We start from the raw sequence: 12918 nt of genomic DNA on the forward strand, positions 1-12918 counted from the left end.
AGTCATACGATGCAATTGTAGAAAATGCACTGCTCACAGACAGTTGATACTCACTTTTCAAGGACTTCAGGCTCATTCTCTATCCATAAGACAGTACAAACCAACCATTAACATGGACTCTTAACAAATAACTACTGACTGTTATACTACATGCAAATGTTGGATACAAAATTTCCTGCCATCATGCCATGAAATGACAATTCCACTCTCAGACAGCCGAAGGTCTTTTTGATGTGTAGGAATATGTGTGTTTTCTTATTCATCAAGGACATCCAGAATACAATTTCTTTCTTGTATGCAGAGTCTCCATAATTGATGGGTCCAGGTAGGTTAGGATTGTACTATCACAGCCTACCCATCTCTTAAAATTGAAATTTGGTCCGCTTCAACCTTACGAAATCCAACTAATCATGCCCCAGCTCAACCGGAAAGCAGAAAATATAAGCTTGAAGACAAAGTTCACCTTAAGAAAATTTACGGGCCATATTCTTTCCTACTGCTTTACACATGTTCTTGAACCCCACTTCTGGAACACCAATTCTATAGATATTCACTCTCTCTCGTTAATGTTGACAAACTTCAAGTGTTCAGAGCTTCCATATTATGGAGGCCTCATATACTTTATGCTTAAAGTAATGGAAAACAGCAAATTACCCAAGGCTAGGGGTAGGGCTCGTCTTCTTCCTCCTTTCATGATAGCTCCGCGTTGAAAGCATTCTTGGAAGACAACGCTGCACAGACTTAATTGGTTGCTTCTCCTTCTCAGATGTATAATCACTATTAGGAGTTGGAGGGAGGCCGAGTGTAGTCACCTTATCTTCCACTTTTCCATTCACCCCATTTTGGTTGCCCGATATAGTTTGGTCATCGATGTCTTGCTTGTTTGTTATGCTATCGCGGAAAAGTTCAGCTAGTTTCTTCTTGCTTGTTGGGGATGGCTCAGGTTTGGAACCAGGTGTCTTGTCATCAAAGAGGGCTCCATCGACTCGCAGGGTTCTTGCAGAGAAGCTCTGGTGGACTGGAGTGCTACCACGAGATGGGGTAAAATCTGCACCAAGACAATCACAATCCAATTAAGTAAACACTACATGGAACCTTCAAATCAGAATATAATGGCTCCACAACCAACACCAAATAAATTTTATGTGTATTAGATTGATTGAGCAATCCTTGACATGTTTTTTCTTTTTCTTTTTCTTTTGGAGCAGCTTGACATGTTTTTGCTTTACCACTACTCTATCGCGGAGATTCAAGATTAGCAGCACCATTCTTTTCTGGAGCTTAAGGGGGATGAATCTTCTTGAAGACAGTCATATTGTAGAAAACCAGTTCGAGAGAAGGGGGAAAAAAAACTCTCGTGTAGTACATGACAACATTACTACACACGCATACACACACGCACACACACGGAGAGAGAGAGAGAGAGAGAGAGAGAGAGAGAGAGAGAGAGAGAGAGAGAGAGAGAGAGAGCATAAGTTGCATGAGAAGAATTAAAGCATTTTCAAGGATTCTTACCACCATTAACGCTAAAGAAATCATCATCGCAATCTGATTCTAACCATGGTTGTGAATCAAAAAAGGCCTCCTCCTTACTGCCTGAAAATAAAACAAATCGTGCATCAAATGTAGGCATAGGACAAGTATGAAAGTAGCTTAGATTATTGATACAAGTCGATCCGGAACAAAAGGAAATTTTTTTAGCTCCATTAATAACACAATCCCCATGATGACCTGTGCATTTGACTATTATTGTCATAAAACTTGCTTAATTTCTCCCTTGCACTTCTGTAACAGATAAACCAATTGAGATATACTTCACCTGCACCTGGATTTCTTAACTGTCGTCTAAAAAGGATAGACCCTCGATACACTCAACTATAGTGCTGTCATTTTGCAGTTCTTACCTTGTAATAGGGTATAGCAGGCCAACATTCATTCAACTTCTGTCCATCAAATATGCTTGAAGTTTAGATAATGAGTTAATGACCCAAAAACTGACACCATGGACGGCCATCGCTGTCAGGGAAATTTTTTTGGCTGATAGAGGGGCAGGGGCACCATTTCCATAGGCTTGAACAAGAGGCTAATAGGAGTGATGTCTCTGAATGGGCTAAAAATTTCCAACTCAAAGGCTTCAGTAACTAGCTCTGATTTACCAAGGGACTCTGAGGCTTGATGTTATGCAACATTCAAGAATCGCCATGCACTTGGGACTTATCCCATTTGGATTTTTCAGACATACGAGTCATTAACTGCAGCAGTTATACGGTTCATTATACCATCTTCAATCAGTTAATTGCGAAAATGGCAAACTTTGGATCATCGATTCTTGTCCCAAATAACTACTCCCTTTCCAAAAACCCCACCATACGACTTTCAGCAAAGTTTTAACCTTGTCTCCGGCTTGCCTAAGGGGATGATCATCGAAAGGTTGCATATATAAACTTGTAAAGCCTTGGTGCTTTTCAGTAGTTTTCACCACCCCAGTTTTAGGATTGGAACAAGAACGGAAACTTGTTCCTCAAAGTTATTAAAGAAAATGAAACACTTCCCTCAGATAAGGCAGCAAGTACCAGTCTTGCTGAGGGAAAAAAGTACCACCCGAACAACACAACTTCCCCAGTACACACCCCCGGGCCACGGCCCCACCTAACCAGCACTGAAAGGGGTAGCTAACTACCTAGAAAGCTGTAAAGCAATGCTACAATTCAAAGCAGAGCTGTTGGAAGGGACAAAGTCAGAATAAGTGAATAACAATAAGGAGATTAGACACTCTTAATTCATAAAGAAAGGAAGGGGAATATTAGACAAAATCAAAATCTGGAAAAGCCATTCCTACCAAGGACTAGTAGATTCCAAATTAAGCTTTTTGTTTCATCTTCTTCGAAGTTTAGAATCCAAAGAAAACACAAGGCACTGATATCAACTTTTCTTTGATTGCCGAAAATAGAGGGGAAAATAACACAAAATGCATTACAACATGATGGTGAGATATTTTTACAACAATACTCGCGTGATTATTATGCAAGGGTAAGCCAAAAACGCAAACCAACAAACAAGTACATTGTCGCCATACGTATCCGCTTCTATTAAGGGAACAGCCAGCTGGTGTGTGAACTCAAAATGATTATGCATTACCACGCCATTCTTTATGCAAAACTGTTTTTGATTTTCATCTTTTCTCACCCCATGACCCTTGTTAGTTTGTTTTTAAACGGGTCTCTAGACCAGCATGCGCGCACCTCGACTAATCTCGGAGCTATCGTATTAACTACTTGAAAACCTCCAGTGACCCAAGGTTTAAATATTTGGCCTTCATGGAATTCAACTCTGCGACCTCTTAGGATGCAAGCCCTTATTGCTGTCTCATATATAAATGCGGGCAAACTATGTAGAAACCATATGAGAAGCAGAACACCATCAATCAAACAAGGACACTGCTATTCGCAGCCCTTTATTTTCTCCCATAATCTATTAAAAATTTTCAATTATACTCGACAGTTAGTTACCGAAATTGAGATATATTTTCAGCATCCAATTACCGAAATATAATATTTTTTTCAACAGCTATTTACCGAAAATGTATGTTCGGTGGTTGTTTACCGAAAGTTAAACATATTTTCGACATGTAGTTAGTGAAATATAATCTTGTTTTCAATAGCTATTTACCGAAATGTTATGTATGATTTTCAACAATCATTTACCGAAATGAAGTGGGAGAAGATAAAGGGCTGCGAATAGCAGCGCCCTTAAACAATTGAAAATCAATTCCCTTCAGGGATATGGCAGCAACAAAATCACAGATCATACCCAATTCTTTACAGATAGAGCAGAGGTAAAGAAAACAGATAGGAGCGCAACGCTAGAGACACACCTTTAAAATAAAACTTTGGACACAACTGCGTCCAAACCCGTTCGATGCACGTGGTCTCACATACATGGGACGGCTCGGAACACAATTGTGTCCGGAAGTTGTGTTCCTGGATTTTCTGAACAGATAATATGAAGGAAATAAAAAAACCATATTTACAGTGAGGACTTGATAAAGCAACCATAGCAGTTATGGTGCATATTAAGATTATTTACGAGATTGGGTTCATACCAAAACCAGGAACAGTTGCTGTCACTGGATGAGACTGTGACCACCGAGATTTGAGACCACCTTCAGCGATCGGACGGTCACCATTAACAATGGGTTTCTCTTTGATGGGCTCTGGAATCAAAAGCTTGTCAGTTTTAGACTCTTTGTGGACTGAAACACAATCCCCCATCCTTTATCATAACAGAGCACAAAAACCTCTCTGTTTTTCCACAAGACACAAGCAGAGTTGCGAGAGAGAGAGAGAGAGAGAGAGAGAGAGAGAGAGAGAGAGAGTTTCTGGCGTTATGCTTGAAGGGAGAGGAAAATCTTGGAAAGCAGATTGGAGGAGAAGGAGGAAATTGGAAGGGAAGTTATTGTGCTAAAAAGGAGGAGGTTGGGTCCAAAACGAGAAGTAATTGCTCCAGTTTCGTCAGTTATTGAGTGTGAAACGGAAAATAATGCATAAGGGTTGGCTGCTTTTTCACGTGGTCAGGCTTTTTGGCAGGGTCACTCGTTTCTTAAAAAATTATTCAGTGTCTTGAGTCACCGTCGTATTGTGAACCACGCGGCTTTTTCATCGCACAATCTCGTAGGGTTCAAAATTAATATAGGCCTCACATCACTGTACGATATATAAGAGACTTGGGCAAACTAAATAATCTCTCCGTTTCCTCGGGGTTTTGTTTGGTTGTCGGGAAAATTTACTTTAACAACAAAAAAAAAAAAAAATTAAAGAGAGGAGGAATAGGAGCTTATTTTGGAGTAAAATTCTGTTGTGGATCGGTTTGGTTTTGCCTCAGTATTTACTTATTTGCTTAAAATCTTGTTGAATTTGGATTGCATCTTATTTACTTACAAATAAAACCTTGTTAAATTTAGACTCCTTGTTCAATAAGGTTTTTAAGCAAATAAGTACTCCGTTGGTCTCATAATTTTTGTCCCGATTAGTATATTCCCGAAACTTTTTTTTTTTTTTTAAAACTTTTCATAAACTTTTTACAAGTTTGAAATGAGATATGAGATACTTTGAACAACGTGAAAAGGTTAAGAAATAGGAGTACTTTTTAAAATACATTTCTTTGTTGGTAAAATGACACACAATCTGATACAAAGCAAAAATCATAGGACGGAGGAAATAAATATGACGTAAACAAAATTGGTTTTTTCTTTTAGTACCCTGCTACTTGTTAAGCAATAGGCACATTGTATCACATGGATGTCAAAAGTCCTTAGTTCTAGGGCAAACTTGTTCGATCGTTCATGATTTGTAGTCTTCAATCCTCAACCATTCGTAGCCCTCAACCCTGAATAAATATTATAAATGTAGAAAGTCATACTTTCAAAATATTGCAATGTGAACATTTAAAAACCCCTTCAGATAAAAAGGAAAAAATATGTAAAACCTCTTTTATCTTAATTTTTTTTTAAACTTAAAGCTTACTACCCCAAGCAAATAAGTACCTAATTAAACTGCCATTTTCAATCATTAGTTCAAGTAGTACTTTGTTGTGAGCCAAGCCAAGGACCAAGGTAACAAGATGGACTCATGTGCCAAATCGGTTGGCTGTAGGCCATCTATCATTCCCCGCTGGTCAAGAAAAGGATCTTTCAATCAGAGTAACTTTTCACCTTTACAAAAGTTAGGCACAGAATATCATGGTTAATTTGTTGTAAATTTCGAAGATTTTCTTTATGGAAATTAGATTAATCTTCAAATTAACTACAGAGGAAGAAAAGTGGAAAATATAAGATGATGAACATTTACTACAACTCAAGAAGAAGATTTATTTATTTATTTATTTTGCTTCTTTCGATTGGAATTAAAGAAAATAGTGCAGAGAACACATAGTGTCATAATTTTTGTGAAATAATACCTAAAATAAATCACAATGAGGTATTTTGTAAGTATAACTTCTAGTCCTGAGCCATCAATGGTAACATGGTAATGGTGAACTTGCGCTTGTAACATAGTAGAGTTCGATCTGAAGGCAAACCATGATTTAAGTGGGGGGCTATGACAGTAGGTTGTTGTGCTAGTCTCCTCCAATATTTGGATTGCATAGTCGGATCCAATAGTAGCTCGGCTACAAGGTTGTTCCTCGGTTAAAAAAAAAAAAAAAACTTCTAGTCCTGAGCTCCCTTAATCCCATCACTATCCATCCCCCCGGGACTATATGATACCCTTCAAAAATGATAACTAATCCGGTTGGGATTATTAGTTCGGAGATAAAAAAAACTTACACAAACATGAAATTAAAGTGGATGGAGGGATTAGTAGTTCAATCTTACCTTTAATCCCCCAATCAATCAAACAGGCCCATAGAGATAGAGATGGCCGACATGATAAAGGTGCCACAAAGTTACAAAATCTTTGGATATATTCCCCCACCAATCTCGTTTCTATTACATAAGACAAAAATGGGGGCACTGGCTGGGTAGTTTAAATAAAGAAAAGAAGAAAGGGGAGACAGGGAGCTTTCTCTTGCTGTGTTTGTTGTCACTTTTTGGATTTTCTTCGGGTTCAATCTTATGGTCGTAAGCATTGATTTCAAGGGACTGTGTAGGATAGTTTCAATTTTTGATGAACTCGGCTCGAATTGGCTCGCGAGCCCAACTATATTATATATATATATATATATATATATATATATATATATATATATTTGTTTGTTTCATAAGCGAGCCGAGCGAGCCGAGCTCGAGCTCTGTAAATACATCTCGAGCCGAGCTCGAGCTCGAGTCCTGCAGCTCGTCACGAGCTCGAGCCGAGCTCGAGCCAACTAAATTTTTGGCGAGCCGAGCTCGAACACTTTAAAACTCGGCTCGACTCGTTTACAGCCCTAGCCCCAAGGTTTAAATGTTTGTCTTCTTTAAGATTCGAACATGTGACCTCATGATGAAGAACAATCACTTATTTATTATCTCATTTTTACTTGGCCAAACAAACCACTAGGGTTTTTCCATTCTTTCCTTTTATTCCTTCCAAATCTAAACCAATACCGTAGTAATGTGGAATGATGTGATGTGTGAACGCAACAAAAAATAAAACGCATTATTCTAAAACGAAGGCGTCCTAATTAATGCATGGATCAGTATAATCAATCAAGATGAGATCCAAACCGTCGGATGCACGATTCAACGGCTCCGAAGTGTGCAACACGATATTGTGCGCTTCACTGCATAGCACCAACCCGAAGTCATAGTTTTCCATGCAATTTAATGGTTAATTGACTAATTCATACACGAAAATAGCCTTTTTCTTCCCAGTGGCGATTTAAGTCATTTAACCAGTGATTTACACATGGGGTTAGGTAGGGTTCACTCTAAATCAATAGTACTCCGTCTTTATGCGAGCATATCGTTATGAAGAAGAGATTAAATCGAACAACGATAATGAATAATCACATTATCAATATCGTATTTATTTATTTAGATATTCCGAAGTACCAAAAATGTATATTTATTTCTTACAATAATAACGACAAGACAAATTTTTCATTAAATCATATGTTCTTCAAATGCACCATGATTCATCCATTCGGATTTGCAACTACTTCAGTTTTTTTTTTTTAACAAGACAGGAACATCACGTATATGTATTTCTATTTCAACAGATAGGCCGGCGAAAAGTGAAGCCCTGCTGCGAGAAGAAGTAAAAAAACAAGCGTTCCGTGATGGTGCTCCGAAATCCTTCCCACCACACTTTGGTGTGTGCTCGTCAAATTTTTATTGAGTTCGGCTCGAGTTCAAGTTCACTTAAAAACTTAACGAACAAATCTGAACATTCTAATATTCAGCTCCATTAGAATATTATTGCCTAACGGCTATGGTGAGCTTCAACGGCAATGGGGTTTTGGTCGTCATATCGTCTCTCCAATGGGTTTGCCGGTGTTGGTTTGGTGGTGTTTGGAGGTGGCGATCCGGTGGTGGTGGGCTGTTGGCTGTCTGATGCTGGTGGCGGGCGGTGAAGGCTATAATATCTTGGATGGATAGATTAAGTTTTGGATTTTCTTGGGCTGGGCTTAGCCCGCTAGGCTTCTGTTTTGCGACTTTTGTATTGCAAGATCTGGGGTTTTTATTTTTTTATTTTTTTGCTTAGCGAAAAAAAAAGATATGGGATTTTTAGGCCTTTAGGTGTTTATGAGCTGTTTATTATATATTTGAGATTTTTAGGGCTTTAGGTGTTTATGAACTATTTATTGTTTATTTGGGCCTTTTAGGTCTTTAGGTGTTGTGGACTTTGTCCCTTTATTGTAATGTAATTTTCAACCTTTGGTTAGATTTTCTACTCGCTTTCCCTAATAAAATGTTATTTCTGCTGATTAAAAAAAATTCGGCTCAATTTGGTTCGTTTGCGGTCATACCAAAAGCCCAGGAAAACGTCCGAAGAGAGAAAGTTGACTTTAACTCGTAATTGGACCAATAGCCCAATTGTGACTTCCCTCAGGCTCGGCCCATCATCGGTATAAGGTCTGTTTGGTTGGTTATAAAAAAAAACGCGGTAGGTAAAGACCCGGGAATTACGTTTAACTGGAAACGACGTCGTCAGCTCATTGGACACGGGAGCACCAGTAGTAGTGTCGTCTCTTCTTCCTCCTCTGCAGATTTCCTTCTCTCTCTAATAAAAAACCAGGCGCTGTACTAGAGAATCCGAGCCCAGAACAAGGGACCCACGGATAGAACATGCCGATAGCGAAGATTGCACCGTCGATGCTGTCATCGGACTTCGCCAATTTGGCATCGGAAGCCGATCGCATGATTCAGTGCGGCGCCGATTGGCTCCACATGGACATCATGGTACCTCTCTCTTTCTCTCTCTCCTCTGCCTTTTCTGGTAACATCCTATGTGTATTGTTTCCGTTTGTTGATGATTGTTTTGATGAGAAAATTGGAATCGACGGCTTAGCTGGTTCGTCTTTTTAGTAAAGCCCTGATTTTGATAACTTAAGTTGAATAGATGTGATTGATTCTTGTCTTAGTTTGCTACTAGGAATGGTAAGTTGTGTGTTTTAATGCTGTAATGATGTAGCTGAATCGAGTTCTCTGTTTCTTCCTTAGCTGCTAATGAAGTTTCTGGGAAATTGATTCTGTAATTGTCTTATGGTACATAAGTGTGTGCCAATTAACTACATAAAACATGGTATTATGTACAACTCAAGCCTAAAAGCTTGTTCTGGAGGTGAGTTGGCCTCAATTTTGCGAAATACTTTTGCACCCTGGTATGGGACTTTGCTTCACACCCTCCCTTTTGCGCAACGTGTTCACTTGGAACCAATTGCTGAGTGCTGGCCAAAGACACACACCGTACTCATCCATGGATATTCCAATTCTATGTTACTCAACCCAAAAAGTTACCTATTATAATGGTGTACCCTTATGCTTATATAGTGCATACTACTTCCACACGTGTGAAGTCACACTTGCAGGGGCGGACACAAGGGAGTGCCAGGGGTGCCTGGCCCTTGCACAACTTCAAACACGTTCACATGTTACGCTAGTTTTTGTTAGTTTTCAGGTTAATTTGGAAAAGTTCTATGGATTGGTACCTGCAAGTTCCTTGAATGGGGGAAAAAGAACAATGCTACTTAGTACTCACACAACAATCCAAACATAACAACTCACACAACCTCTCACATACATGTGGGGCCCACACATAGTAATGTGTGTGGAGTCCACATGTATGTGAGAGGTTGTGTTTGGTGTTGTGTGAGTAGCATTTTTGGGGGACAAATCTTACGATTCCTACATATGTGTGCAAAAAATTCATAATTTTTTTTAAATTGTTAACCATTTTTTGTCACTTGTATAAATTTAAAGAGGCTAATAGCTACGTATATACTCACAATCTAGTCTCTTCCTTGGACCTAGCAAATAGCAATATATAACATTTTGTTATCAATGCAAAAATACATGTGGTTAGGGCCCCCACGAGGTATACATCGTGCGGCCGCCACTAGACACTCGGCTCCCTATATACAACTCAAGAACCAACCCAAAACTTAGATCAGTCCAAAAGTGATTTAGGAAAGCATTTTCAACTACTTCTTGTTCGTATTTTCTATGGATGAATTCAATATGGTTTTGCAGATGACTTTTGTTCTTTTGCTAGGTCCTATTTCCCCCTTAGGCGAATATTTTCTCAAAATCTTACTGGGTTCTTGTCTTGGTTCCTCTGCAGGATGGGTAGGTTGGACTCTCAGCCATAATATACTTGCCTTTGTTGTTAGTGGTTATCAGATTTATGGAATGACTGGGTTGGCTGAAATGTTCGGTTTATTTTCAGACATTTTGTACCAAATCTTACTATTGGCGCTCCTGTCATTCAAAGCCTTAGAAAGCACTCCAAGTAACATCTTACTGCCACTCTGCTTTTCATTTTAAATCTCAACTTCATGGGTGTTGGAACCTCTTGAGCGCAGAGAGGAATTGTTGTATTTATTTCTTGCAGGGCATATTTGGATTGTCATCTTATGGTCACAAATCCTCTTGACTATGTGGAACCATTAGGAAAAGCTGGTGCTTCAGGTTTTACATTTCATGTTGAGGCATCCAAAGGTGAGCCACGGTGCAGGTTGTTGGTTTGTATTTGAGAAAACCTTTTATATTTTTGCGGTGCATCTTTCTTTTACCTCCTTGCTTCTGTTTTCAGTTGTTCCCTTTTAGTGTTTTTTTTTTCCTTTTTTTCTGATGGAAGAATCACATGGTACGTTTTACAGATAATTGGCAAGAACTTGTCCAGCAGATTAAATCGAAGGGCATGAAGCCTGGTGTGGCTTTGAAGCCCGGAACACCTGTTGAAGAGGTTTATCCACTGGTAAGAAATTGCTTTTTTTCTTGAATCTTGATCTTTCGAGTTGTTAGGTCTAACTGCTTGCCTAACTTTTCTGTCTTGGGGAAACCATGATGGTAATCAAAGTTTACATAAAAGGGCCGATTGGTACTTGATCTTTTGAAAGGTGTAAAAGAATGCAGAATGTTATTCATGAAGGCCTTTTATCCGATTGTGGGCTTGGCTACCTAAAATGGACGACAGTTGATGACGGAAGGAGTAGGTTTTAAATGCTTCGCATGAGGATCCATAAGTATAGTAATTATTTCCTTTCTATTTTACAGCTTGATGGTGAAAATCCTGTGGAAATGGTTCTTGTTATGACTGTGGAACCTGGATTTGGTGGGCAGAAGTTCATGCCCGAAACGATGGAAAAGGTGCACAAATTCTCCATCTTTTCATTTCATTTTGCATTTTCTGTAATCATGTCCTTATCATTTGAATTTCAGGTAAGAGATCTGAGAAAGAAGTACCCGTCACTTGATATAGAGGTAAGTCCATCTCTAACTATATATGATGCTTCAATCTTGTTCACTTTGGATCCCATGCTTTCATACTTGTGCATGCTGTTGTTTCTCTGCTAGTCACTACAGTTGAACCTAAGTAGAATAAGCCATTCAAGACTTATTGCAACCACCTTGTGAAGGTATTATCGGGAAGGATTCTTGAACATGTTTTGGGAACTCCAAATTGCTTATGAATCCAGCTCAAGTACTTATGAAGCTTTTTTTTTAAAGAGAACTAGTATATGAAACGTGGACTTTTAAATGACATTTATGAAGCCATGCCTCTCTTTGGTGTAACTTTGGAAGGTCATGCATAGTTTGACAACTACTTTGCTGTGTTTTCCTATGATTTATTTTTTTGTTAAACTTTTTTCAGTTCTTTTTCAAATTGTATTACTTTTAGCTGCTTTTACATGATATTTTTATGTATGTTTATTGTCTTGCCTACGTCTTAAATAAGTCTAAAATGTGCTTGCAATCTGTGTTCGATCGAGTCCTTGTAGTCTTGTACTATAGCTGATGAATTTTACCAATTAACACTCCGAAGTCCTAGCTAAGCTTGTTTGGCATGAGAAGCTTTTATTCCAGGATTAATAAAACAGATAAGAATGTTGGTCCTAGTTGTGTCTTGGTAGTTGCAATCGCTTGCCTGTGGAGAGGATTGTAATTTCCCGTGCTAATTAGTTCGATATGGATGCATTCTTGGTATATGTCTTGATGACATGTTAACACCCACATCAAAAGTACCCTGCCAAATTCCTTAAAAGCAAGTAACGTACTTTTCATAACTGATTTAATTCTATGACCACTGACTTCTTCCCATGTACCCTTGGTGGCGCTGGGTCAGGTAATACCTAGTTTGACTACACACTGATTTCCCTCTTCTACTCCTTACAGCTAAAGCTAAAATTGGAAACCATAAAACATCAGTCATGTTTGACATTGTTATGCAGGTGGATGGAGGTTTGGGGCCTTCGACCATTGATGCTGCAGCTTCAGCCGGAGCAAACTGCATCGTCGCTGGAAGTTCAGTGTTTGGAGCTCCCGAGCCAGCTCAAGTCATATCACTTTTGAGAAAGAGTGTGGAGGTGGCTCATTGAATCAACTTATATTAATACAGGCAAGATCCATGATGATTGGATACTCATTCGTTGTGTGCGCTAATAAGCTCCTTGATGTATTATGATTATGATTATGATTATGATTTTGATTATGATCATGATCATGATTGTGAAAATAAACTGTAATGAGGTGATTTGATGAATGTTTTGGACTTGTCCTTCTCAAGAAATGTGACCTCATGGTCAATCTGGTATATTGTTTCGCCATCAAACATTTGATTTTCTGTTTGAGAAATCTCTAGTACGCAATACTTAAACCCCTAGCATAATAAAAGCTAACATAATATAAGGGCCTATTCACAAACAATTGAAGTTTTCTTACGATTAATGTACCACACAAAAAGTCTGTAGACAAAGAATCACAAATCTAATAGATGATAT

General features: G+C 38.7%; 2 protein-coding genes across 6 annotated transcripts in view; one reads left to right on the plus strand and one right to left on the minus strand.

Moving 5' to 3' along the window:
* Positions 1-4539, minus strand: part of LOC131304298 (uncharacterized protein At3g27210) — a 31284-nt gene extending 26745 nt beyond the window's left edge. Inside the window, exons 1-3 of one of the 2 annotated variants that reach the window (XM_058331497.1) lie at positions 4103-4539; positions 1516-1596; positions 788-1048 (exon numbers count right to left, since the gene is read on the minus strand). In XM_058331497.1, the coding sequence (XP_058187480.1) occupies positions 788-1048; positions 1516-1596; positions 4103-4271 (511 nt within the window). In that variant the 5' untranslated portion in view covers positions 4272-4539. Of the gene's footprint in view, positions 1-405; positions 1049-1515; positions 1597-4102 lie in introns of those variants that run through there. The other variant, XM_058331496.1, reaches the window with a different exon arrangement.
* Positions 4540-8736: 4197 nt separating this feature from the next.
* Positions 8737-12772, plus strand: LOC131304297 (ribulose-phosphate 3-epimerase, cytoplasmic isoform). Of its 4 annotated transcripts, XR_009192348.1 has the most exons (9): positions 8741-8878; positions 10209-10264; positions 10365-10427; positions 10530-10636; positions 10798-10895; positions 11195-11287; positions 11360-11401; positions 12370-12604; positions 12641-12772. XR_009192348.1 is itself a non-coding variant. In XM_058331494.1 (8 exons), the coding sequence occupies exons 1-8, from the start codon at positions 8765-8767 to the stop codon at positions 12514-12516; spliced, it is 669 nt and encodes a 222-aa protein (XP_058187477.1). In that variant the 5' UTR covers positions 8737-8764; the 3' UTR covers positions 12517-12620. The 4 variants fall into 4 exon arrangements, 3 of the variants coding, with proteins under 3 accessions (XP_058187477.1, XP_058187476.1, XP_058187478.1); XM_058331494.1 differs by lacking the exon at positions 12641-12772 and having other exon boundaries at positions 8737-8878; positions 10260-10264; positions 12370-12620; XM_058331493.1 differs by lacking the exon at positions 12641-12772 and having other exon boundaries at positions 8738-8878; positions 12370-12620.
* Positions 12773-12918: the final 146 nt, after the last annotated feature.

This window comes from Rhododendron vialii, chromosome 10a (genome assembly GCF_030253575.1).
Source record: "Rhododendron vialii isolate Sample 1 chromosome 10a, ASM3025357v1".
Taxonomy (NCBI): domain Eukaryota; kingdom Viridiplantae; phylum Streptophyta; class Magnoliopsida; order Ericales; family Ericaceae; genus Rhododendron; species Rhododendron vialii.

Excerpts from the sequence above, each read along its gene's own strand:
- LOC131304297 (XM_058331493.1), top strand. The coding sequence starts at position 8,765 with ATGCCGATAGCGAAGATTGCACCGTCGATGCTGTCATCGGACTTCGCC. Across the intron at positions 10,428-10,529 it reads AGCCTTAGAAAGCACTCCAA|GGCATATTTGGATTGTCATC; the intron begins GTAACATCTTAC and ends TATTTCTTGCAG. Across the intron at positions 10,637-10,797 it reads TCATGTTGAGGCATCCAAAG|ATAATTGGCAAGAACTTGTC; the intron begins GTGAGCCACGGT and ends TACGTTTTACAG.